The 23436-nt window shown below is 40.1% G+C and overlaps 1 protein-coding gene across 1 annotated transcript; it reads left to right on the forward strand.

Annotated features, from left to right (window-relative positions):
* The first annotated feature begins 471 nt into the window (after nucleotides 1-471).
* Nucleotides 472-23372, forward strand: fyna (FYN proto-oncogene, Src family tyrosine kinase a). The gene is given in 13 exon segments (XM_022201103.2): nucleotides 472-661; nucleotides 8739-8980; nucleotides 8983-8994; nucleotides 11295-11391; nucleotides 13729-13827; nucleotides 14032-14135; nucleotides 14532-14681; nucleotides 14802-14966; nucleotides 16299-16478; nucleotides 17419-17495; nucleotides 18045-18198; nucleotides 20327-20458; nucleotides 21789-23372. Coding segments are annotated over 12 exon segments (1611 nt in total). The 5' UTR covers nucleotides 472-661; nucleotides 8739-8748; the 3' UTR covers nucleotides 21998-23372.
* The last annotated feature ends 64 nt before the right edge of the window (nucleotides 23373-23436 follow it).

Consider the following 23436-nt stretch of genomic DNA (forward strand, 5'->3'; position numbering starts at 1 on the left):
AATGACCACAAAGAGACAAAATGTCCACAACAACTACTGCAAAGAAATGCAAAAATAACACAAAGAGATGCAAAATGATCACAAAACGATACAAACTGACAACAAATAAATATAAAATGATCACAAAAAGACACAGACTGACAACAAAGAAATACAAAATGATCACAAAAAGATACAAACTGACAACAAATAAATACAAAATGATCACAAAAAAATACAAACTGGCAACAAACAGATACAAAATGATCACACAAAAAAATACAAATCGATATAAAATCACCACAAAAAGACACACAATCATTAGAAACACACAGAAACAACAAGACCAGATTGAAGCCACCACTGTTGGGCTTGAATGTGAGTAGCTCTCTTTAAAAACCTGACAGGAAACAGGTCTTTTATTTTGAAACTCCTAACCAGAAGCTGTGCGCGTTGCCGGTGCGAGCTCGACCGTCTTCCACCGTCATCATCTGTACACACGGCGGCGACAGGAGCTCCTGGATCGGCAGGGACGGCCGCTGTCCACCGCTATCCTCCGTGTCTGTGTGTGCGAGGAGAAAGGGACGCTGACGGAGAGCAGAGGAAAAACATCTGCGGATTCACCTCCTCACAGGAAACGTCCCGCTGGAAACCTCCGATGGATTAATCTGATTTGTCTGCGGTAAGCTCGCTCCTTTCTCCGCTGTTGAATATCAATCGGTGCACCCGCCTTGTCCCCTATGTTTTTTGCGCTGTGGAGATGAATTCATCTCATGGGAGAGAGAGAGAGAAAGAGAGGAAGCAGAGGAGATGAATAGCACATTTGGAGGCTCCTCCAGTCTTTCTGCAGGTGTAGCTGCGTCTGATCGGGGTAACTTCTCCTCCTGGGAGAGTGAAAAACTGTGATAAAGAGGCAGTGAGGTGGTTTTAGTGGTCGTGGATGATGTTTTGCAGAGAGAGGAGGCTCTTGTGTTGCAGCAGCAGCAGCAGGGATGGATGCGCTGCAGAACAGAGCTGACCACTGAGGCCACACATAATAAAAAATAAAATGAAAAAACGCCACGACGAGCCGCAGACAGCCTCCTATTGATTCTCCCACCAAAATAATGGTCATAGCTGCGAGCTGATTGCACTGCCACGCTGCTAAATAACCAATTAAAGCTGTCTTAATCGGGTTTATCTCATGTGTCTGGAGGTACAGCCATCCATCTTGTAGGCAAACAGTGTGTGTGTGTGTGTGTGTGTTTGTGTAGCCGGGAGATAACCTCATGTGCACTAACTTAGGCAGTACTTCTAGTGATGGTTGGCAACTGTTCACTCAGCATCCTGGTGCTCTGAGTAGTCTGGCTGTCCCTGAATGACCGCAAAATTGTTGTGCGTGATGTGCATCAAGTTTGAATGGAAGGAGGTGCATATTGTGGTTCATGGACCGTGCAGCGGTCGCCTCAGGCCAATTTCTGTCCATACAAAGCTGCATATCAGGCACACTGGCACAGAAGCTGCTGCACAAGTGTGTCGTAGGTAAATAATGGGGGAAATGTGTGTATTGCAAGATATTTTGTGGTTGGAAATGGAGCCAGAGCTGCAAAAAAGGGCCAAACTATGCATGCATTACAGTTTTAAAGAATGCAGTTAGCAAAAAGGTTGTAGTTTATTGTGTGTTTCATTCAGAGCGTCTGACCCAGAATTTAAATTGCAGTGCTGGTGCTTTTGCAAATTGATCTACTTGTCTTTTTTCAAAACACTTGTCATTATATATCATGTGGTAAAGCTCCATTATGTTTTTAATCTACTATGCAGTGAATACTGAACTGAAGCTTGTCTTTAAGAATTGATGTCACAAATATCTGCCCAAAAAATCGCAATTAGATATTTCTACAATTTGTTCAAATCGCCTTAGCTGCAACTACTGGTTGTTTTCATTTGGTGCTTCAACAATTAGTCAGTCAGCAGCACTTTGGGTAACCTGTTAATCATGAATCAACTTTTAAAGATGGTTCTAGCTTTTCCAATGTGATCATTTGCTGCTTTCTTTGTTCTAAAATGATGGAAAACTTTGCATTCTGGGTCAGACAGCTTAAAATATCAACTCTGGGTAATAAAGATGGACATGAATCATTATTTTCTGATGTTTTGTAGACTAAACTAATAATAAAGAAAGAAAATAATCCAAATTAACGATACAGCATGGATTGAGCTGCAGATTTACTCCATTAATCGACTGCATTTGTGGTTCCTAAAATGTGAAAACATCATGATAAATATCCATCCCATTTTTCGTAAAAACAATAACTTGATTAATCTAAATGGAAACAGTAGTTAGTTGCAGTACAATGCTAGAAAATCTAATTAAAGTCAACTTTATCTTGTTTATGTCAAAGATATTCAGTTTATGACAGAGAAAACCAGCAAATTCTCCCACTGGAAAACTACCACGATCGATTTCTGGCTTTTTTGCATCAGTAATAACTTAAACAATTCACTTTTTCACGATCTACTAATCCGCTAATGGTTCCAGCTCTGCAAACAGCACTTGTGCGCCGCTCATGCTTTGCACTTTCCATCAACTGAAGTGTGTTTTAGTTCAACACGAAACCTTCCAGCCTCCATCGCTGTAGACCCACACATCATTATTTCCAGTGGATTCTTACGGTGACCGTTGGCCCTCCACTGGCAACAGATTTGGAAAGAACCATTTAAAACCCCTCAGTTCAGACTGACAGGCAGAAGCAACAAGAATATGGGGGGGGGGAACATATATTTTTTTAAAAATGTTGCGCTTTTCTCCAGTTTGAAAAGTGTCTGTCCGACTGAATGGGCTCTCACAATGGGCTCAGTGATTTAACAACATGACTCAACAAACTCAACTGCGAACATTGTGACGCTAAAACACAGTTAGGCTTAAGCCCACACGTACGTACTGTATAAAGCTCAGCTGTGGGTTTTCTAAGTCGCTCTGTTCATTCAGTTGCACCAAGAATGCTTTGAAAGCTTCAACACTGTGTTTCATTGTGCTCGTAATCTTGTAGCAGAGTGAAATGTGCCCATTGTCTCGTTGTTGATACACTGAATGAACTCAGTTGTCTGACACAAGCAAATGTTGTAACTATTCAGAGAATGGCAGCCATAAGGAGGAGATTGTCAGCGTTGTACTGAATCCAGCCAACTTCGCAGTGGGTTTTGCATGTATTCAAATGGCCCAGAAATGAAAATGATCCTCGTCTGGTTTTGCCTTTGTTCAGCGAACAGAAAGTTGAGTTTTTTGGAGTTGAATAAGGTCGCTATGAGTGCAATGCCAGTGGGAGGGATGTGGGAAGTTTGACCTTGTTTTGTGCCATGTCAATGATCTGAGTGTAAAGGGACCCCACTCTTCAAATTGAACAGGGCTGTCTTGTTAAAAGCCGCGTAGAATCGCAAAACGATTGTATTCTGGAGAGATTTCGTAAGTTTGCGGAGGTTAAATAGGGAAAATGTTGCCAGATTTAACGACTAGATGAGCACGGTTTATCAGTCACATTACGAAAGCCTCAAAACCACATTCAGTCTTTATTTATTGAGCTTATTTTTGCTCCACAAGGACAGATAATAACGATATCAGACGAGTTTGTTATCATTAACTTGTGTGTTCCCATTTATCAGATACGATTAATGGTTCAGAAAATTAGAAACAGCAACTAATTTCAGTCAAAAGTGGCTCCGTTTGTGAGAATTTTCTTCTTTTCTTGGCCACTTGTAAGAGTAAACTTTAAAAAATTGGGGTTTTGAGCCAAATAGTCGGACAAACTAAGGTATTTAATCATTAGAATGGACTTTTTTAAAGTTCTTTGGACATTTTCAAAACGAAATGATTAATTAACCAAACTTGAAAGGTCAAATCTTGAATTGGAAGTTTCATTGATGATGAAAATAGTTTCCATTGTAGTAATATAAGAAAAGATAAGACTTTATTAACCCACTGAATGTGAAATTTGCTACAAGAAACAGATAAAGAACCATTTGAAATAATAGATACATTCAAATAAAATTCAGCAAAAGTTAAAATACATAATTTAGTTTAAATTGACTGATCAGTTGTTTAGTTTATAGCTTCAATCAGTCATAAATAGCCAAAATGCTGCATAATAAGTGACATCTTATTGCACTTAGAGATATTTAATTTACAGTCGTATGCCACTGATAAAATAATCAAATCTTCCCATTTTAGAAGCTGCAAACTGAAAATGTTTGTTGTTTTTGGCTGATGAAGAACTTCTACAACTTCTGTCTGTTGATCAGGCTGTTAGTCGTCCAATTTATTTAGCTGTAAATGGAATTATAAGCAGTGTTTCTGTTTGTTTTCCCCCTGTAAGACAAAATCAGACTGTACATACGTGCGTTTTTCAGGCCTGACTGACTGTCTGCTGTTTAATCCATCAGTTATGCTGTGTGACCCTGACACGTCTGTCCTTTTAATTTAGTATATTGATCGCAGCTTTACTATAAATGACCCAGTGTCTCATTATGGCTTCCAGCGCTGTGGCTGTTATTGGAGATGATTAACACTTGGGCCTGTACAGCTTCAACATAAAGGTTGTCATTTTGGCAAATTAATTTCCAGCGGAGTCCAGTGGCTGAGGCTTATGGCAGCGCTGACTGTTGCTGTGTTCAGGTCATATTAACTCCTTCATCCGTCTTCACTCTGCAGCTGATTTGAAGGAAACTCGCAGCAGAAAAGAGGATTTAGCAGATCAAAACGAGGAGTTTTACCATCCTAGCCTCGGCTGTCTGTTGTTTTTGTGTGAAAGTCAAGTCCTCCCACTCTTTAATCATCTCCTGCCTTTTGCTATTAACTCTTTCAACACGTAGCTGCGATTCCGTCCCCACAGGACCCTCTTCATCACGCCACTGTGGTCCTCTCCGAGTCAAGCTGTTCATTTGGGTCTGAAAATAGCGTGATGATTGTTCTCGCAGAGGCTGAGGTGGTCATGCAATACCCAGGCTGTGCCACGGAAAGGAACGAGCCCCGGGGCTACGATGCCATCATCTGCCTTTTTCATTGTTTTTTTTTTTAATTTTAGGGGTAAAAGTTGCAGGTCAGACGTTGAGAGGAGGAACATCTCTGTCATGGTGAAACGCAGGACCAACACCGACCCCAAAATCGTTAGATTGTGTGGGTTCGCCTTGACATTTTGATATGATACATAGTGTTGACTCATGCATGTAATTGAATAACTGGAAAGTCGCCTCTTGGATGTGAAAGGCTGTGATGCATGCCTGTGAAACTCTTATTATATTACTGCAAAAATGTAATAAGTCTGCCTGTTGCTGCTGAATCCGCTTGATAAATCTAAATGACTGTTTATCTCCTGTAAGGAAAGTTTCATCCTGGTGACCAGACACAAAACATGATTCATATCCACACAGGAAACACGCACATAAACAACACAAATGGCCTACATTGTCTGTTACAGATGTGTAAAAGCTGTAGTACTCTCCGGCCTTTTTACTTGAAGAGCAGGAAGATTTTTCTAATCCCCACAGGCAGCACGACGACATGAGATCTCCCCTCATTTACTCCGATCCCTGCAGGAGTGGAAGCAGCGCTATTTCAATCACTGCAGTTAAAGAGAAAATCCACCAGAAAAGAGACATTACCTCTTTTATTCCAGTCCGGTTAGGGTTTTCATGCTCGTGCAGTTCATAATCAAGGCTGGAGTGAGTCCGAAAAACGTATTTAGCTCCAACGTCTTTGTGCATGTGCTGTTTTTCGCCTTGGATGCACAATATAGTATATTTTTTCTTATCACAACCGTTGCTGACACTGACACGTGTGTGTATTTTTTCCTCCTTTTATCCCAGCAAGGATTATCTGCTCGTCAACATTCATTCTGGAGTGATGCCAATATTTCATTTTAAAGCCTTTTGGATCAATACCAACGATCATGCATCACTAGTTGTATTTTTTTAGTCTTTACTCTGGAAAGTAAACTCTGCTGCTGAACTATAAAGTGTAAATAAAATACTGTTAATACAGATCACAAATTATTCGCTTTGTCCAAACAAGAAAGAAAACTGTAAATCTTAATGTCTTACAAGCTGGAACTGACACATTTTTCCTCCAATATTAATTTATCGCTCATCGAAATTGTTCCCTCTAAATGGAAATTCTACCTAAAGCATGTGTTTTAGCGAATTTCTAAATTAAACGTTTCTGCTTCATTGCAGAGAGTGGTGCTGTAAATACCAGAAGATTGGAAGATGTAAATATAAATGTCAGAGAAGATTATTTGGTGTCTTACGGATTACCGGACAAGCAGCAGCGGACCTCCGCCTTGTGTTTCTGTCTGTGGTCTTTGGCTGGAGCTCATTCTGTAATGCTGCTGCTGGGCTTGTTCCTTCTTCTGGGTATTTTATGTGGCTTTATTGGCAGTAATGAATCACAGTGATCTCTTTCTCTCTGCAGTGGCTGCTTCTTACGTTGGTTAAGCAGAGTGGAGCGAACGCTGTGCAACCTGGAGGTGTGTTCAAATCCTGCACGCAGGAAGTGGATGCTGTGTGTTTTGCAGGCGTGTGCTTTGTGTTTCTGAATCCCTCCAGGTGTGGTTGGGCTGCAGGTGAGACAGCAGTGATTTATAGCTGTCATCTGTGTCGCAAAGTAGTCATTTCCTGTCTTTGCAGCCTGTTGACAGAGAGGACAGCCAGAGTTATGAATGACAATGCGGCAGTGGTGGTAAAGGGAATTTATTTGACTTGAATGCGACCGTTTTAAGGTACTTCCTGTTTATACTCCATAACATTTCTAAGGAAAATATTGTTTTGCCCCTCCACAGATGTATTTAATAGTTTAATATTCAGATTTACACATTAAAAACACTTGATAAGTTTATAAAATACAAAAGATTTTCAGAAAAAGCATATAGTCTTGTGTTTTTCTACTCCATTAATCATTGCACATCTCTTCAGATCTATCATGTTGCCCTTTGCAGGAGGTTTGATTAAAAAAATCTGGATTAAACCACCAAACTACTGTAAAGTAGATAAATATCATCAATAAAATGCTATTTATACATTTTGCATCAGTATTAATATTAATACATAATGTCTATTAATGCCACTACATAACAAGTAGGAATTCAGCTATACTAATAATTGTTTAATTCTTGCATTGTACTGACACCCGGAAACATGAAGACTGAATTTAAGACTAAGTCAAAGTACGTTTTCACCACTTCGCCAAGTTTAAAAAAAACAAAACAAAACCTGATGAGTGACTCTTGCACTGTCATTCTGTGTTTTAGTGTTGGCATTTTTTGCTATTTTAAAGGCTCATTTTTATTATTTTCCACCTCCAGCGTCGTGTGACACTGGTAATGCCGACCAGACCACTTTTTAAAAAGAACATTTTTGTTTTCCATTCGTGTCAAACGTGAGCCGCTTTCAACCAAATTAACATGCATGAATTTTGTCCTCTGGCTAACTTCACTTGTAGCATGTTGCAGTCTGCAGCAAGTGACACATCTGTTTGCACTTTTTTTCTCCCTATGTAGGCATTTGGGTTTCCTTGCTAGTAAATGTAAAACAGGCCTGAAGGACTTGGGTCGTACACTGCACGGCTTTACTTCTGACGCCTGATTCCTGCTCAATTCTGGGATGCAAAACCATTTCCTTAGCACCAATTTCAAACGCAGGACGTAATTGTTTTCAGATATTTCACGAGTGTTTCCTTGTCTAAAGGAAATTGTCATTTCAAGCATGAAAGATGCTTGTATTGCTCCTCGCACACAACCTGCGAGCCCTCAGCCTGCTCTGTTAGCGTGGGTGAGCGAGTCTTCAGTTGAGATGAGGAGCTGTGAGCTAGTTTCTCCTTAACTTCTGTCTGCTGCAGCGCTGGCGTTTGCCCCCAGCACCACCCCTCTCCATGCGCAGACACTGTAAACAAGTATGTTTCCAATTAGCCGTCTCTGAAGTCAGCTGGCTGCTAATGCTGATGAAAGACGAGGCTGCTGTCAGCGACCTCTTCCCAGTGTTAAAGCAGCTTCTTGAGCTTCCAGGGCTTAAAGTTGAGGGGGGAGTCGAAACATTCATTAGTTTAACTGGGTCTATAAAGATGGTATGGCTCTTTTTAATTGACAAAGCAGATTGCCTCACTCATTACAGAAACCGGTCTAGCTTTGCTTTAGTGGGGCCAAATGCTCCGTCAGTAGAGCCAGGGAGCGGTTTGCTGTTAAGAGTCTCTTTGTGCATTTCAATTCCTGCCCTGTGAGTCTACACATATGTGTGTGTGTGTGTGTGTGTGTGTGTGTGTGTGTGTGTGTGTGTGTGTGTGTGTGTGTGGCTGCTTGTGAAGCAAACAAAAATAAAGTGCATGCCAACTTGTAAATGCAGCGGCCGGGTGTAAATTCTTCCTTGCGAGTGTGGTCATGGAGCGAGATGGAAAAGTAACCATAATAAGTAGTGCCGTTAAATCCTCTTATTTCAGCTTCAACTGGATCTTCTCAGTGTGAAGTATCTCACATCAACATCACCAAGTGTTTAAATATTAGCCATGCACATACAGCCCCGTCACATTATGCTCCTCTGTTTAATTCGTAATGGAATTTAAAGTATCGTGTTTAATTTCTGCCTAATTGAAAGGTTTTCAGTGGGCTCTCTGTTCAGTCTCGGAGGAAGCTCTGAAATAATGGAATACTGAATCATAATTTCCCCAATGGAGACGGCTTTCGGGCTATTACTTTACCTACATGCTAATCCCGTCTCTTTCTTTCTCCCTCCACCCGCAGACAGTAGAGGATGGGCTGTGTCCAATGTAAGGATAAGGAAGCAGCAAAACTCACTGATGACCGGGAGACCAGCCTTTCGCACAACTCAGGCTTCCGCTATGGGTCCGACCCCACGCCACAGCACTACCCCAGCTTCGGGATCACCACCATTCCCAACTACAACAACTTCCACGGCGCCGCCACGCAGGGAGTGACTGTGTTCGGAGGCGTCCACACGTCCTCGCAGTCCGGCACGCTTCGGTCTCGGGAGGAACAGGTGAGGTAGATGCTGATCAGTGGCCAATATGGAGCAGCTGAAGCAGGTTTTTCTGCAGGTTTTTACTGTTTTAGCAGACACTTTCTCAAAAACAAGACACTTGGCAGGTTGGTAAAGCCTCTCACAGTGGGTCAAAATCATCACATGACACTAAAATGCTGCACTGAAGCTAATATTAATAGTAGTAGAACAGTAGCTTTAGTCATTTTTAGGACATTTTTGCTTCTGTGACAAATCACAACTGGTGCTCCTAGTGAAGACATATGTTTGTGACAATGCAAAGATGGATGTTTCCCACTTTTTCCAGTCTTTATGCAAAGCTGAAGTCGCTACATGCTGTATTTATCATGCTGACATTAGAGATTTGTCACTAGGGTGTATCCTAAAAGATGGAGCTGCTTATCTAAGACACGGTGACGCTGTAAGGATAAAACATGTTGCTGTCATTAAACATAGGGTTCAATTACAAATGGAATAATTTCAAGAGAATGTCAGTCCAACCAGGGACACCGGTTGATCTCCGATTAAGTCTATCAAGGTTTGGAGTGTCACTTTATTTCTGGGGTTTTCTAAATGAATATGGGATCCTTCTCTTTTCTGAACTGATACTGTGCTACAGAAGATAAATGTCCACGGCCCGCAAGTTAATGGAAAACAGAGTGACCTAAATTATCGCCGGTGCTCTGTGAGGCACATCTGACGAGCAGACAGACCAGACAGTGTGCTGCAGAAATGCAAAAGTGCTTCCAGTGTGGAGAAATAGAGTTTACAGTCTCTTGTTTTAGATTTTAAACATACATATCGTGTGTGATGCATAAATTAGCAGCTAATTTGGCCCTGTTTTCTGGAGGTAACATCCCATCACAAATAAAACACTACATCCGCACCACCAGCTTGTATGAATAAGAAATTACTCCACGAGGGCAACGTGAAGGAGCGTTCATGTCCAACACTGCAAAGTGAGAGCTTGAGTAACAAAACAAAACACTCAACAAAGTCAGAAGACGAACAAAAGCCTCATCTGACCTCTCTGTGAAGACTTCAGCATGAATGACTAAGAGACAATTTTGGTCGGCACAAGATTCAGAGGTCATTGCATTGACAGGCAGCAGTGTAGCTCTGACTGTCCAGGGAGGCCTCAGATCCAATCAGAAAATGAAGTCATTTTATAGTTTCAGGCTTATTAAGAGATACAGGGACTCCAGGGCCGTCCTTATCCAATCAGTACGCTTTGATTGACCTCCCTCATCTAGAACTTGGCACCAGCTGTTCAGTCACTATTCATAGAGGATGTTTTGTCTGATAGAGTAGCATCAGATTTCTGTTTTTGTCTGTAAAACAATGAGTTTTGTTCATTTGCATGTAAAAGCTGTGGTCGCTATTTTGTTATCATAGTTTTGGCTGATGTCTTATTAGCCTCTAAAATTATTATTGGGAAGACATGGCATGCCTGACAAATTTAAGCCAAATATGGGTTCCCCTTTTGGCTCCGCTTTGGTCTCCACCAACTCCTGAGGGAAACATTTGCATCTTCAGCTGCAAAATAGCAAAATAGCTGTGCATAAAAACCAAAAATTAAAGCTGTGAGACTTTAAACCAAAACATCAAATTGCAAAATATGAAACTAAAACATTACAGTTGAAGGACATCAACCCAAAACAATGAGTTGAAAGTAATGAACTAAAGTACTTGGGTGAAAATTTTCTTACTTACTTAGTTTCTTTTTGTTCCTACAAGCAAATCTTTGCGCAGTTCATTTAGTCAGTTGATTAATATTGATATAGAAGTGTTGATTAGTGCAGCTTTAAAAGCAAACAGTGTTGCTTAATATGCGGGAGAAAAAAACCCACAGAAATAACGCACAACAATGTTCATGATGCCAAATACACAAGTTATGAAATGTAATGTATATAAATGATAAGTAGAGGCTGAAGTCTTTAAAATATCGACGGCATGTTGCTTGTATTTTTCGAGAAAGGAATCATTTTAAACTATGTGAAGACCACCACAGATATTTAAAAGTTAAGTTGGTGAGTCTGTGAAACTTCTAAAATAAAACCTGAGCTGACCTGGATTATCTGTTAAGTTTTATTTTGTGCATAAGTTTCTAAAATTAACCGACATATGGGGTGTAAAGTGTTAGAAGGCAGTAATTCTTTTAGCCTTTAGATAAAAACCATCCCATGTGTTACACAGATGAACTAACCAAGCAGTAAAAACACGATGAAAACCCAACATAATACTTCATCCATGTAATTCACTTCTACTAACTCCAACCACCATGTCTTGTTTTGCTGCAGGGGTGACTCTGTTTGTGGCTCTATACGACTATGAGGCCAGGACGGAGGATGACCTCAGCTTCAGAAAGGGAGAGAGGTTTCAGATCCTCAACAGCACGTAAGTGTTGAAACATCTGCATGACGGCATTATAAGGGTGGCGGTCGTGTTTTGTGGCTCTGTTTTTCGTCTGTCGTGAGTGTTTAAATGCTGCTTTTGGAATGAAATGTTATGCACAGACTGAGGGAGCTGGTCTGTCTGCTATAGACTTCAATTGATTTATGACTCACACTGCTGCCTTAATGTTTGTGACAGTTTGTATTATAGAAAGAAGAAATAAAACTTTAAACTTTATTTTAAATTAGTCAACTGTGATTTTAAAAAATCGAGATGATGGCTCTGCCTTACTAATCTGACCCTTGTGTTTTAAAATCAAACTGAATTCTCCTCAGCTTTTCTGTAAACTACAATTATTTTTAGCTTTTGTGTGTTTTTTTTTCATTTTTATAAAGAGAATAAACCAGAGATCTGAAAGGGCATTACCCATGGCAACGGCTGACCAACATCCGAGAGACTGCGTCACACTTTCCCTCTCGATATCTATTTTCCAATTAATAAATCAGAGCCAAATATATATCCCTATTAGGGCTGAACAATTGAAGACCTTCACTCAGTGAGTCTGACTGAGGGTTTGCTTTGTTGTGTTTACACATCCATGCTGTTCTCATTCTCTGACAGTCACACTTTTTGATGGCATCTCATGTGTTAATTCTCCGTCACGTTTTAAATCTATTACACACTGAATATTGACCTGAAGCTTGACTTTAAAAGATTATATTGTGAATCACATTACAATCAAGACTTCGCCACCAAATGCTGTTGCTAGGAGACCCAGTTTTACTTCTGTGGTGTGCTGCTTACTGGAGCACATTGTCCTGTATATGATGAAAACACTGATAAAAGACGACATACCATTGACTATCAACATGTTTAAGCTCTCTGACCATTGCACAACATTCGATATGCAAATTAAAGGGAAAATCTGAACACGTGGCCTCTGCTGTGAGGGAATAAAGCGACTCTGTTACGCTGTAGGGGGGGTTTTGCTGGGATGTTTTGAGTCCAATTATCCCCTTAGACAGAAGGGTCACTCTCTCATTCATAGGGAACAAGGAGTCACTTGAGGGTTTGATTAGTAAGTAAAAGTAAAATGATGTGAATCATACCCTGTGGCTACCTAGTTTAACACCTATGGGAGATTTTGGACCAGCATGCTAGACAGCGCTCTCCACAACTGTCTTCCAGTAGAGTGTCAGAGACTCAGAGAAGCTGTTCTGGCAGCAGGTGGTGACAAAATACCTTCATGAAACTTCTATGTTGTTTTTTCCTTTAATTTGTCACCTGTCATATGTACTACGCAAGGAAAGTGGAAGCCAGGGTAACAACTTTCCAACTACTTTTGAAATGGTGAGGTTGGTTGTTCTTGTCTGGAAATATGCTATGACAAATGATTGAAACAGTCCAATGAAGCCCTTCCTAAGGTATACAGAGTGCTAAAAAAACCACAGATGGGGCAACAGTGTCTGCCCTGGCTTGAAGTTAAGGCTTGTATTGAGACAAGTCACTCATATATTGTCCCAGTCTAATTGTCGTACATGCTAATATCCAAACCAATATACAAATTCAAGGAAAGGAATTGTTTAATACAACTTTAACCCTCGCGTTGTCCTGCAGGTCAGATTGACCCTTTTTAAAGTTTGAAAATATGAAAAAAAAAAAAAAAATCCCTTTACAGTGAAGCTTCTGATGTTCACATTTTCTACATTTTCGGGAAGTTTTTAAACATTTTTTGATGGAAAACAGTTAAAGAAATGTTTCTTAAGAACATTCACAAAAAAATTTGCTGGATTTTAGTTGATTTTTTTTTTTGTGAATGTTCTTAAAGAAAATATTAGAGGTTTTACTGATATATATGTAATCACTTCAGATATTTTTAAGATTTTTTGGGAAGATTTTTACTCATTTTTAAAAAATATTTGCAAGAATTTTGTTGCCAAATTTGGGGAAATTTTTTTAAATAAAGCTTTTAACGGAAACTTTTAAGGAATTATTGGAATTTTCTTCCTGAAGGTTTTGCAAATTTTCTGAAATTTAGGGAATTTTTTGATTCATTTTTTGATAATTTTTTTTTTTTCACACAAGGAAACAATATTTTTTGGTACCTGTAAATGAACACAGCAGGAGGGTTAAAGGGAGTATTTACAGAATTTTTCTGGGACTTTATGCTAAAAAAAAAAAACAGCTGCTTTATGTCTGTGTATTGATACGCTCTGTTCTCTGCATCCCCGACATCCAAAATTGTATTCATGTCTGTCTAAATAATGTCTAAATGTGAATGTTTCTGTCTGTTTATTCCAAATTGAATCATTCATCCACACTCCATGGTCCTCTGTTTAGTGAGGGAGACTGGTGGGAGGCTCGTTCCCTCACTACAGGTGGAACTGGATACATTCCCAGCAACTACGTAGCTCCTGTGGACTCGATCCAAGCCGAAGAGTGAGTAAAACTTTTCTTTTTTTCACACACAGCTTCACTCTGGGAAGCACGGCAGCTTCATCACCATGCCATGAATATTTGACAACACCTCTCTCTACCTTTTGTTAAACATGACCATGGCACGCACAGTATCAGTATTTGAAAAAGATTTAAAACAAATATTATTCCTCATAGACTGATTTTTTTTTTTCCCCCTCCCTGCAGCTGGTACTTTGGTAAATTAGGTCGAAAGGATGCAGAGAGGCAACTGCTCTCCAACGGCAACGCCAGAGGCACTTTCCTCATCCGGGAGAGTGAAACAACCAAAGGTACTCAGGCTGAACATACTGACACGTTAAATGCATTTCAACTTCAGGAAAACAGACAAATGTGTTTGAGAATCAGTAAATATTTAGCAACACTTTACTTAAATGGGCGAGTAAAAGTTAATTATTTATAGATAAACTTATGAAATCATCGCGCCAACATGGCAGCTTTGCTTATTGTCATCATTTGGTTTAATTTCACGTCATTACTATGCAGCTGCTACATATTCATTGCCCCATATTTTTGCACAAAGTACTATGCAAATGTTAATTAAACATAATAGCACACACTCTCACGTGGTCTATAATCCCATTAAAGCTGACTTTGTTACGGTATATATTAAAATATTACCATAAATGTGCGTTTGGCTCTTTAGCTGCGTGTCGTCTTGCTTCCAGGGGCCTACTCTCTCTCCATCCAGGACTGGGATGACATCAAGGGAGATCACGTCAAGCATTATAAGATCCGCAAACTGGACAGTGGCGGCTACTACATCACCACCAGAGCCCAGTTTGAGACGCTCCAGCAGCTGGTTCAGCACTACTCTGGTGAGCGGCAAAAACGTCTAGACGCGACCGATCCGCGTTTCTGGTTTTTGCTTCTTTTTAAAGTACATTTCCCATAAATTTGACGTATGGTTTCATATTCAAATTGCACGGTCGTTCCAGCCAGGGCCGCAGGGCTGTGCTGCCGGCTGATCGTGCCATGCCACAAAGGCATGCCTCGTCTGACTGACCTGTCTGTGAAAACCAAAGACGTGTGGGAGATCCCGCGGGAGTCGCTGCAGCTCATTAAACGCCTCGGCAACGGCCAGTTCGGAGAAGTCTGGATGGGTGTGTATCTTTTGGCACGGGTTCGGAATTGGACAGCTGTGGACAGTGTTGCACAACAGCTGTATGTGAGAGATTTCAGGGAGAAGAATTTAAATTTTTGCTTCATCTTGTTCCATTTTGACTGGAACAAGATTTTTAGGGCTGATTTCTGATTGGATTTAGGACATGAAAAGGCCTTCAGACTAGTTAAAACGTGGTGCACTACGACACTTCAAGTTTCTGTTTAAAAATAATAAAAAACAGTATGAATTCTATGGCTGTTGGGATGTATTTACTGCATGATCAGACTTTGCTTTCAGTGAAATGTGCAATTTTCCTTAATTTAACTTTAGGTTTGATGTTTGGTGTTACGTTGATGTTACCAGACAATTGCAGCATAAAAGTGAACAAAAGAAAAGAAGAGTTTAATTTTAGAGTTGAGAAGATTTACAAGAGTCACAACTTCAGTGCACAAGTAAAAAACCAAATCCCAGTTTGCATTATTCATTTAGCTCTTTCGCTTTTGAAAGTTTGTGTACAAAAATCCCAATACATCTCAACTGTGTGCATATCTCTATAGAACTACAACAGAAATGAGGTGAGCTGAGTAAAGAAATAAGAGTACAGATACAAATACCTGATAATTATAGTAAAAATCTATTCCAATGAGTGACTCTTTTTGTTTATTTTCATTGCAAACTATGATCTATGTGTACAGAACTGATCTTGCTTCCAAACTTTTGGCCTGTAGTGTATATATGCAGTTTATGTGACAAGATTTGTCTCAACTTGGTTTAGACACTGTTTTTAGTTCAGTGTAGCTTATTTTTTCCTGCACTGGGCTCTAAATGTGCCTGATATGTAAAGACCTAAACATGAGGAAACAGGTTTTCTACCTGTGATAACTTTCTAGTCTCACCTAAACCTAAATTGAAGTCATCAAAAATTTAGTTAGAATTCTTTGCCTCAACATTTGAGGCACGCTCTATGCAGATAGACGTCAGTTCACTTCAAAATAAGTCAGGTAAACTGGGAGAATGTCAACCTTCATTTATTTTATAGTTATTTCAAGATCTATATTTATACCAGATTTTGCCATGCTAAGCTTCATATAAATATACAGTTGCTAATTGCATGCTTTTATTTTCTTTAAACTAAGAGAAACACTCATTTTAGACCTGATACCTTTGTAGATTTCAACCACACATTTTACTTTTCTTTCATGTATTGTGCCTCTGTCTTTCTACACTTCTCACATTTCAGTTTATCAGACTCGGCATTCTATTTTGAAATGACAAAGATCTACTTTTCATATTAAAATCCTGATGTCCTGTCACCCATTTTTTTCCTCAGGTACGTGGAACGGCACCACCAAGGTGGCGGTGAAGACGCTGAAGCCCGGCACCATGTCGCCCGAGTCCTTCCTGGAAGAAGCTCAGATCATGAAGAAGCTCCGACACGATAAGCTGGTGCAGCTTTACGCGGTGGTGTCAGAGGAACCCATCTACATCGTCACTGAGTACATGAGCAAAGGTAGGTGCTGTTTTAGGCGAAGACACTATTAATATTACATACATTGATTTTTGCCCACACCTACACAGTGTTTACATAATTTATACATCGGCATGGACAGCACAGTGTGTGTCCTATTTCAGTGCAGGAAGCTCGATCCACATATTGTAGCAAATATAGTTTATTAAGATATGGTGATGTTTGAAAAAAAAGCAGAAATCTTCAGTTACCACAGCAGTAACAAATACACCGCCTGTCAAAAGTTTTAGGACACTTTCTCATTCAAATAAAGTAGATCCTGTCCTAAAACTTTTGACAGGGGGTGTATCTACCAAATTTGGTACACATATGCAGCACATCAGACTGAACTAAAAGGTCAGTGACAGCCACATTCCAAACCCAACAGGAAGTGAGCTATTTTGCGTTGAATGTCAGATTTTGCCCATTTTTCATTTTTTTCTAGAGCGAACTCCTCCTAGGGGGAAACTCCAATTCACCTCAAATTCGGCCAGTACATACAGGAGGCCTTAATGATCCAAAGTTATTAAAATCTTTTTCCAAAGTCAAAGGGCGTGTCCGTGGCGGCCTCTGGAATTTTGATCCTTCGCCATGAAATTTCAAATGCTGTGTAAATGCCCTGAACGTGCTCCAATCTGCATGAAACTTTACATGTATGATCAGAGTCCTGCCCTGATCACATCCATATGATGAAATACACCCCCTGTCAAAAGTTGTAGGACAGGTTCTACTTTATTTGAATGAGACAGTGTCCTAAACCTTTTGACAGGGAGTGTATATGTGAGCCAAGTGTAACATTCGTGGCAGAAATCCCAGAATTGATGCAGCATTAGCTACAGGTTCCCTCAGTTTATTTTTGTTTTTAATCAAATCTGAGTTAAGATTGTGAAAACACAGAAGAGCAGATTCTAACTCATGCTTCATCTCTCTTTTTTTTTTTTAGGGAGTTTGCTTGATTTTCTCAAGGACGGAGAAGGCAGAGGCCTCAAACTGCCGAATCTGGTGGACATGGCAGCTCAGGTGAAAATCTTGATGCTCTACACTGTGGATTTGCTAGCAGAGAACTGTGAAAGAGGTGTTTTTTTAAGCGCTAAAGTCACTTTAATCGTTGCCAGCTGTTACTAATTCATGTAAGATTAGTGTTGCTTGTTTCCATCTTGATGTTATGGCAGCTTTTGCAGTTTCATTAGGCAAATTCTCACAGTAGCAGAGCAAAATAACACTCCACTTAACCTGAAGGTGGAAGAATGTGTTTTTTTATTGAGATAGTAAAGACCAAATGGGCAGATCTCTAAAGTTAATGGTTCAGCCTGACTGTTTATATGTTATTCTCTAACTGTGATTCATAACCTCCTCTGAGCAGATAAAAAATCACACCTGACACTGTCGTTTATCTTGTAAAAGTGATGAATCAGTGAAGGGATACACCTCTCTGTTGCAGTCCCACTTTTTGGGCTGATGAAAGAAATCCACAAACCGACGTAGAAATCTTGCTCCACACAGATTGAATGACCTTGAAGCTTGTTCAGTGATATGATGTTCACTGGAAAAAATAACTCCATTCCCCAGGTGGCAGCAGGGATGGCGTATATCGAGAGGATGAACTACATCCACAGGGACCTGCGTTCTGCCAACATCCTCGTCGGTGACAGCCTCGTGTGCAAGATTGCTGACTTCGGTCTGGCCAGGCTCATTGAGGACAATGAATACACAGCCAGACAAGGTAGGAAGACCGGACTGACCATAAATCCATCACTTTATTTTTAATCTGCTACTTTAAAACCACTCATTTTCTAAATCAGGTTGCACCGTTACAACAAAGGTACCTAATTAATGTCAAACATCTGGAATAGGATCCAATCAAAAACAACCAGCTGTGGACAGTGATCTGGAGGAATCACAAGCTGCAACATAACATAACATTGTCTGAAGGCTAACGATACTCTCAACTCTGCCATCTTCCTTTTTGAAGTCATAATGCAGACATATCTGAACACTCAGACATAACACACACGTGTTTCAGATTCAGTGTGGTTTACAGTTTGCAAGGATATCATTATGAGTTATAAATGTTCATAAGTCTGCTTGCTTGGACTTCCTGGGGGAAAAAAACGCTAAAAAATATCCCCGAAAATATGTTTTTAGGTTATATTTACGGAAGCCTAGCGATAGTTGTTTGTACGCAGTAGGTGATTTGAGGGAGAATGAGAAGGATACCACCCTCCTTGTTAGCAAAAATGACCAAAATGCATTTCTGTAACCCTCCGAACCCCAAAACCCACAGGCTTGTTTGAAAAGTATGTTATCTTTAAAAAAAACACAAGTCAAATGAGACCCAATAAACAGAGCCAGAAACTGTAAAAACAGGGAATTGTTGGATTTTCAACTTTCCGACAGACATTGAACTGATCATCTATGACATGTTTGTTTCTTTGGTAAACTTAACCAAATCTAAGCTTAAAATTTAGTTTTCCACTTCGGCTGAACTGCAGGCTGTGTTTGCACAGAGCAGGTAGGAGACAAGGAAGGAAACGAATGAAAAATGTAAACAGGAAAACATCTATGTAGAGTGACCATATTCTTCCCCAGTATTTGAAACACCTGTGGACACCAGAGACAGAATATTCTTCATGTTGATTGCAAGTTTTTTTTTTAACATTTGTACTATAAATAATCTAGTTCTCCCTATGTCTAGTGATGTTGTTTCCATAGAGGTGCAGGACTTTATATTGCGGGGGGGGGGGGGGGGGGGGGGGGGGAGAGACCTAAAATGGGTAAAAATGGGAGCAAAGAAACTGCTTGGAGTTCAGAGTATTAACCTGAAATCAACTGTGTATCTGCATGAGTGTGTGGGTTGGCTGATGATGTGGGAGCATTGATTTGTTATAAAAATAAGGAATCCCTGGGTACACTGCAATCAAGAACTGCAAAATGAGAAGTCTGATTATTCCAATGCTAATGTAACATCTGAAGTATGCAAGCAAACAGCTCATGTTAGTCATATCAGTAAGTATTTTGTAGCAATTTATTTTTCATGTGACGCTTTTGGATGAAAGATTAGACTCGTGACTTGTGAACAAACCTTCTGCGTGACCTAAATGTTTCTGTAATGTTCTGTTAGTCCTCAGCTGCAATATGTTCTGAAACCTTGTCATCAGAGGAAGCAGTTTGTGGGCTGGCGGGTTATTTCTTCCATTTAGTCAATTCCAAGTCACATTTCACACACACATCAGCATAAGTACAGTAAACGTGCCTGAATTTGTCTTGTTGAGGTCAGTGGAAAACAGAAGCGCATGTGTTCGGAGCACAGTGCAAAAACAGCCGATTATATATATTTATACAAGTGCTCAGTGCAGGATTTATGGCAGAAGAATGCCCTTAACTAAGCACTTGTTCAACACAGAAATCAATCTGTCGCCGTGACTCTTATTGGGAGGTTGAAGGATAAGCAGTTCCACCCTGAATCACTCGAGTGTTCTCTCCTGAGTCAGATGTGAACTACAGCAGGAGGACTTCCAGACTCCGTTAGTCACTTTGTCAACATGTTCTCACTCATTTGTTAGCAATTTCAATGTTTACTCATTCGACCTGGGCCAAGTGCAAAACTGAGACGGAGATAATGGAACTGTTCCGTTATTTCCCCGGTGGGAAGTTATTATTTCCTTTTGTCTCTGCACTAATGAAATCACAGATGAAGGAGAAAACTCTGTAAAGTGACGACTGACCTACTTACTCTTTCGGTTTTGTAAATGTTGTTGCTTCAGTTTATCTCAGTTTCTGGAAGAGTTGCAACAGTTGAAATGTTGCAGGTGTTTGAGAAAGTTCACAAAATGTGTCTGGATTGGTTTTAGGTGCAAAGTTCCCCATAAAGTGGACGGCTCCCGAGGCTGCGCTCTACGGGAAATTCACCATCAAGTCAGACGTGTGGTCGTTCGGCATCCTGCTGACAGAGCTGGTGACCAAGGGCAGAGTGCCCTATCCAGGTGAGAGCGTCGAGCTTTGTGCGTTATGCAACCGCTTCTCAATTCCAGCTGATTGCTTCGTGTTTGATTAATGGCGGCATTTGTCTGATGAGACACCAGGCCCCGTATGCTAAAAAAAGAGCAGCGTGTTGCATAATGTACGCTACACTGTGCATTATGCAGAGAAATGTTCCCATCTGCATGTGTGAATGTGAAATGTTCTGGTCTAACTGCCATTAGCTGTTCTATTTTAGACATTTAAATGGGTGAACCATCCAGTGTTCTGGGTCGATCGGTCGTGTTATAACAGTGAATGGTTTAAAGAGGTGAATTTTACTGATTGAGTGAAATAATGTGACATGCAGGGATGAAGATGAGAAAAAATACTTGTTAAAGTGAAATAATCTCGCATAAGGAAGTATGCCATACAAATGTGAAAAGGGAAAAAAAGAGTTTAAAATGTTTATGATGTTGTTGGCATGTAAACTCTGTGCAATAGTGAAAGTTAAGAGATTAAGATTCAAGATTTTATAATATATTTAAGGTGGTCCAGCAATTACTTTTAGTTTTGTCCCAGAGGGCAAAATGACCAAAATGCGTCCATCTGAACCCTCTGGACTCAAAAGCCTACTGGCATGTTATAAAAAGAAAAAAAACATGGCCAAATGCTTACAATCATCTTGTTTTATCAAAATAACTTTATTCCACTTCTCTGATTAAAAACAGCTAAAAAATAGTTCCTTTGCATTAACAGATTCTGTGAAAATAAGAAATTCTACGATCCTCAGCACACTGGAGAAACGATGACTGACTCGGTTTCAACCGAGAGTCACCTGACAAATATTCTTGGGCTTGTTGTCTGAACTCGGCTGAACTATAGGCTGTTTTCACAAAGCAAAAAGGAGACAAGTATTGAAGCTAATATTAAAAAAGTGCCAAAATGACACCATTTATCAAAGCCAGAAACTGTACAAACATAAAGAATTGTTGGATTTTAAACTGTCTGACAGTCCTTGAACTAAACGTCTGTCATATGAAATGTTCCATTGTGAAACTTAACCAAATCTAAGCTAAAAATCATGTTATTTTAGGAAAATGTCTTTTTTCCACATTTAAAATTAGCAAAAACAAAATAGCTTGGTTCTGTGATGGAAATAAAAGGTGTAAAAACAGTGACAAGGAAGCATGACATAATAATGTGAAAGAAGAGAAAAATGGTAAAAGAGAAAGTTCAAGGTGACAGCAGTATGTTGTGAGCATGTAACGTTATGCAGTAGAGAAAATCTGCAGGTATTTACAGTCATAAATGAGGTCAGTTAGAGTCTGAATGTCGCCACATTTCTGTCCCCAGGCATGAACAACCGCGAGGTGCTGGAGCAGGTGGAGCGAGGCTACCGGATGCCGTGTCCACAGGACTGCCCCACGTCCCTGCACGAGCTGATGGTGCAGTGCTGGAAGAAGGACCCGGAGGAGAGGCCTACGTTCGAGTACCTGCAAGCCTTTTTGGAGGACTACTTCACTGCCACTGAGCCTCAATACCAGCCCGGGGATAACCTCTGAGCGACCGCCGCCCCTCATCTCATGTAATTCCACTGGCTTCCCACCAGAGGAGGCCAGACGCCACACATTCTCTCTCTCTCTCTCTCTCTCTCTCTCTCTCTCTCTCTCGCTCTCATCCCGTGGCTCTGATCTCAAAAGCTCATCGACTTTGACTTCTTGACTTCCAGGCTTCACACGAAACAGGGACGGAGCAGCAAACTGGCTATCAAATCAGAGGATGTTTGGAAGGTGGGAGGGGACGCGGAGATAAAAAAAATGTAGAAAATGACTGCCATGGGTGAACGACATGAGTTGTGTAACTAGTGTAAATATAAATTGCTTGTTTACTTCTCTCTTTTTTTTGGTTCATTTTATATTGCTTTTGATAATTTGGAAAACGTGTGGACTCTTTTTTTTTTTTTTTTTTTTTTTTTTAAAATCCGAGGTTACAGTGGTTTCAGATTTAGAGAAAGGCTCACAGTTGGTTCCAGATCTCGACATTATAACCGTTGGAATGATAAAAATCGTGGACTTGAAGTATCTCTGAAATTTTTTTCCGGGAGTCCGCTGACCTTTTTTACAAGGTTAATATACTTCTCTCCTCCTCTTCTCAAGGAAACTTAGATGTACTATAACACCTGTTCTTGCCTTTTCATGTTTAGTAATATTCTTATATTGTAAGGGAATGCCTTCATGCTTTATACACACTAACTTAATGCATCATGGACTCTTCCGCCCCAAACCCCAGCTGTATGGCATATAAGTGCATTCATTGCATTTCAGCTTCCGCCAATGATTTTTAGATCGGCTTAACGTAACTTTTAGTTCAGCTTTGTGCAGCTGAGAGGAGGGTTGACGTCCTCTCCGGCTGCAGCCATTGTTCAGCTGACTGCTTAGTATAATGATAATATTTTAAACTGTATGTTGCATTAATGTATGGCAGCAGGCTGTGTAAGAATTCTACATTGTCTTTTTGCTTCCGCGGCCAAACAAACAAACAAACTGCCGTGTCATGATGAGAATGAAGGATGTGTACCAGTGTTTGTCCATCCATAATGTGTATTTGGAAATAGCATACCGAGACCAAATATCTTTTTATTTCATTTTGCTTTTTCCTCAACGTTTCGGCCAGTCTTTTGTGTTGTTGCATAATTGAGTGATTTTTACCACAACATTATCCTTTCGTACCTTTTCTCTTTCTGGGTGCACACATCATCCCTGTGTGTATTTATGTTGCTTTCTATGGGTAGAAAAGTGATGCAAAAACGTATTTTTGCATCACTTTTTGTACCCTAATTTAGTAGATTTACAGAAAGTTTTCGGTCTCTTGCATTATTTATTGTCTCTGTCTGTTACTCGTACACGACTGGTTTTGAAATAAACAATCTTGCCATTATTGTGCCACTATTTGACGCTGCTTTTAAAGCTTTTCTGACTGCTCGGTTCATTTTGGACGGCAT

Source organism: Acanthochromis polyacanthus, chromosome 1, assembly GCF_021347895.1.
Source record: "Acanthochromis polyacanthus isolate Apoly-LR-REF ecotype Palm Island chromosome 1, KAUST_Apoly_ChrSc, whole genome shotgun sequence".
Lineage (NCBI taxonomy): Eukaryota > Metazoa > Chordata > Actinopteri > Pomacentridae > Acanthochromis > Acanthochromis polyacanthus.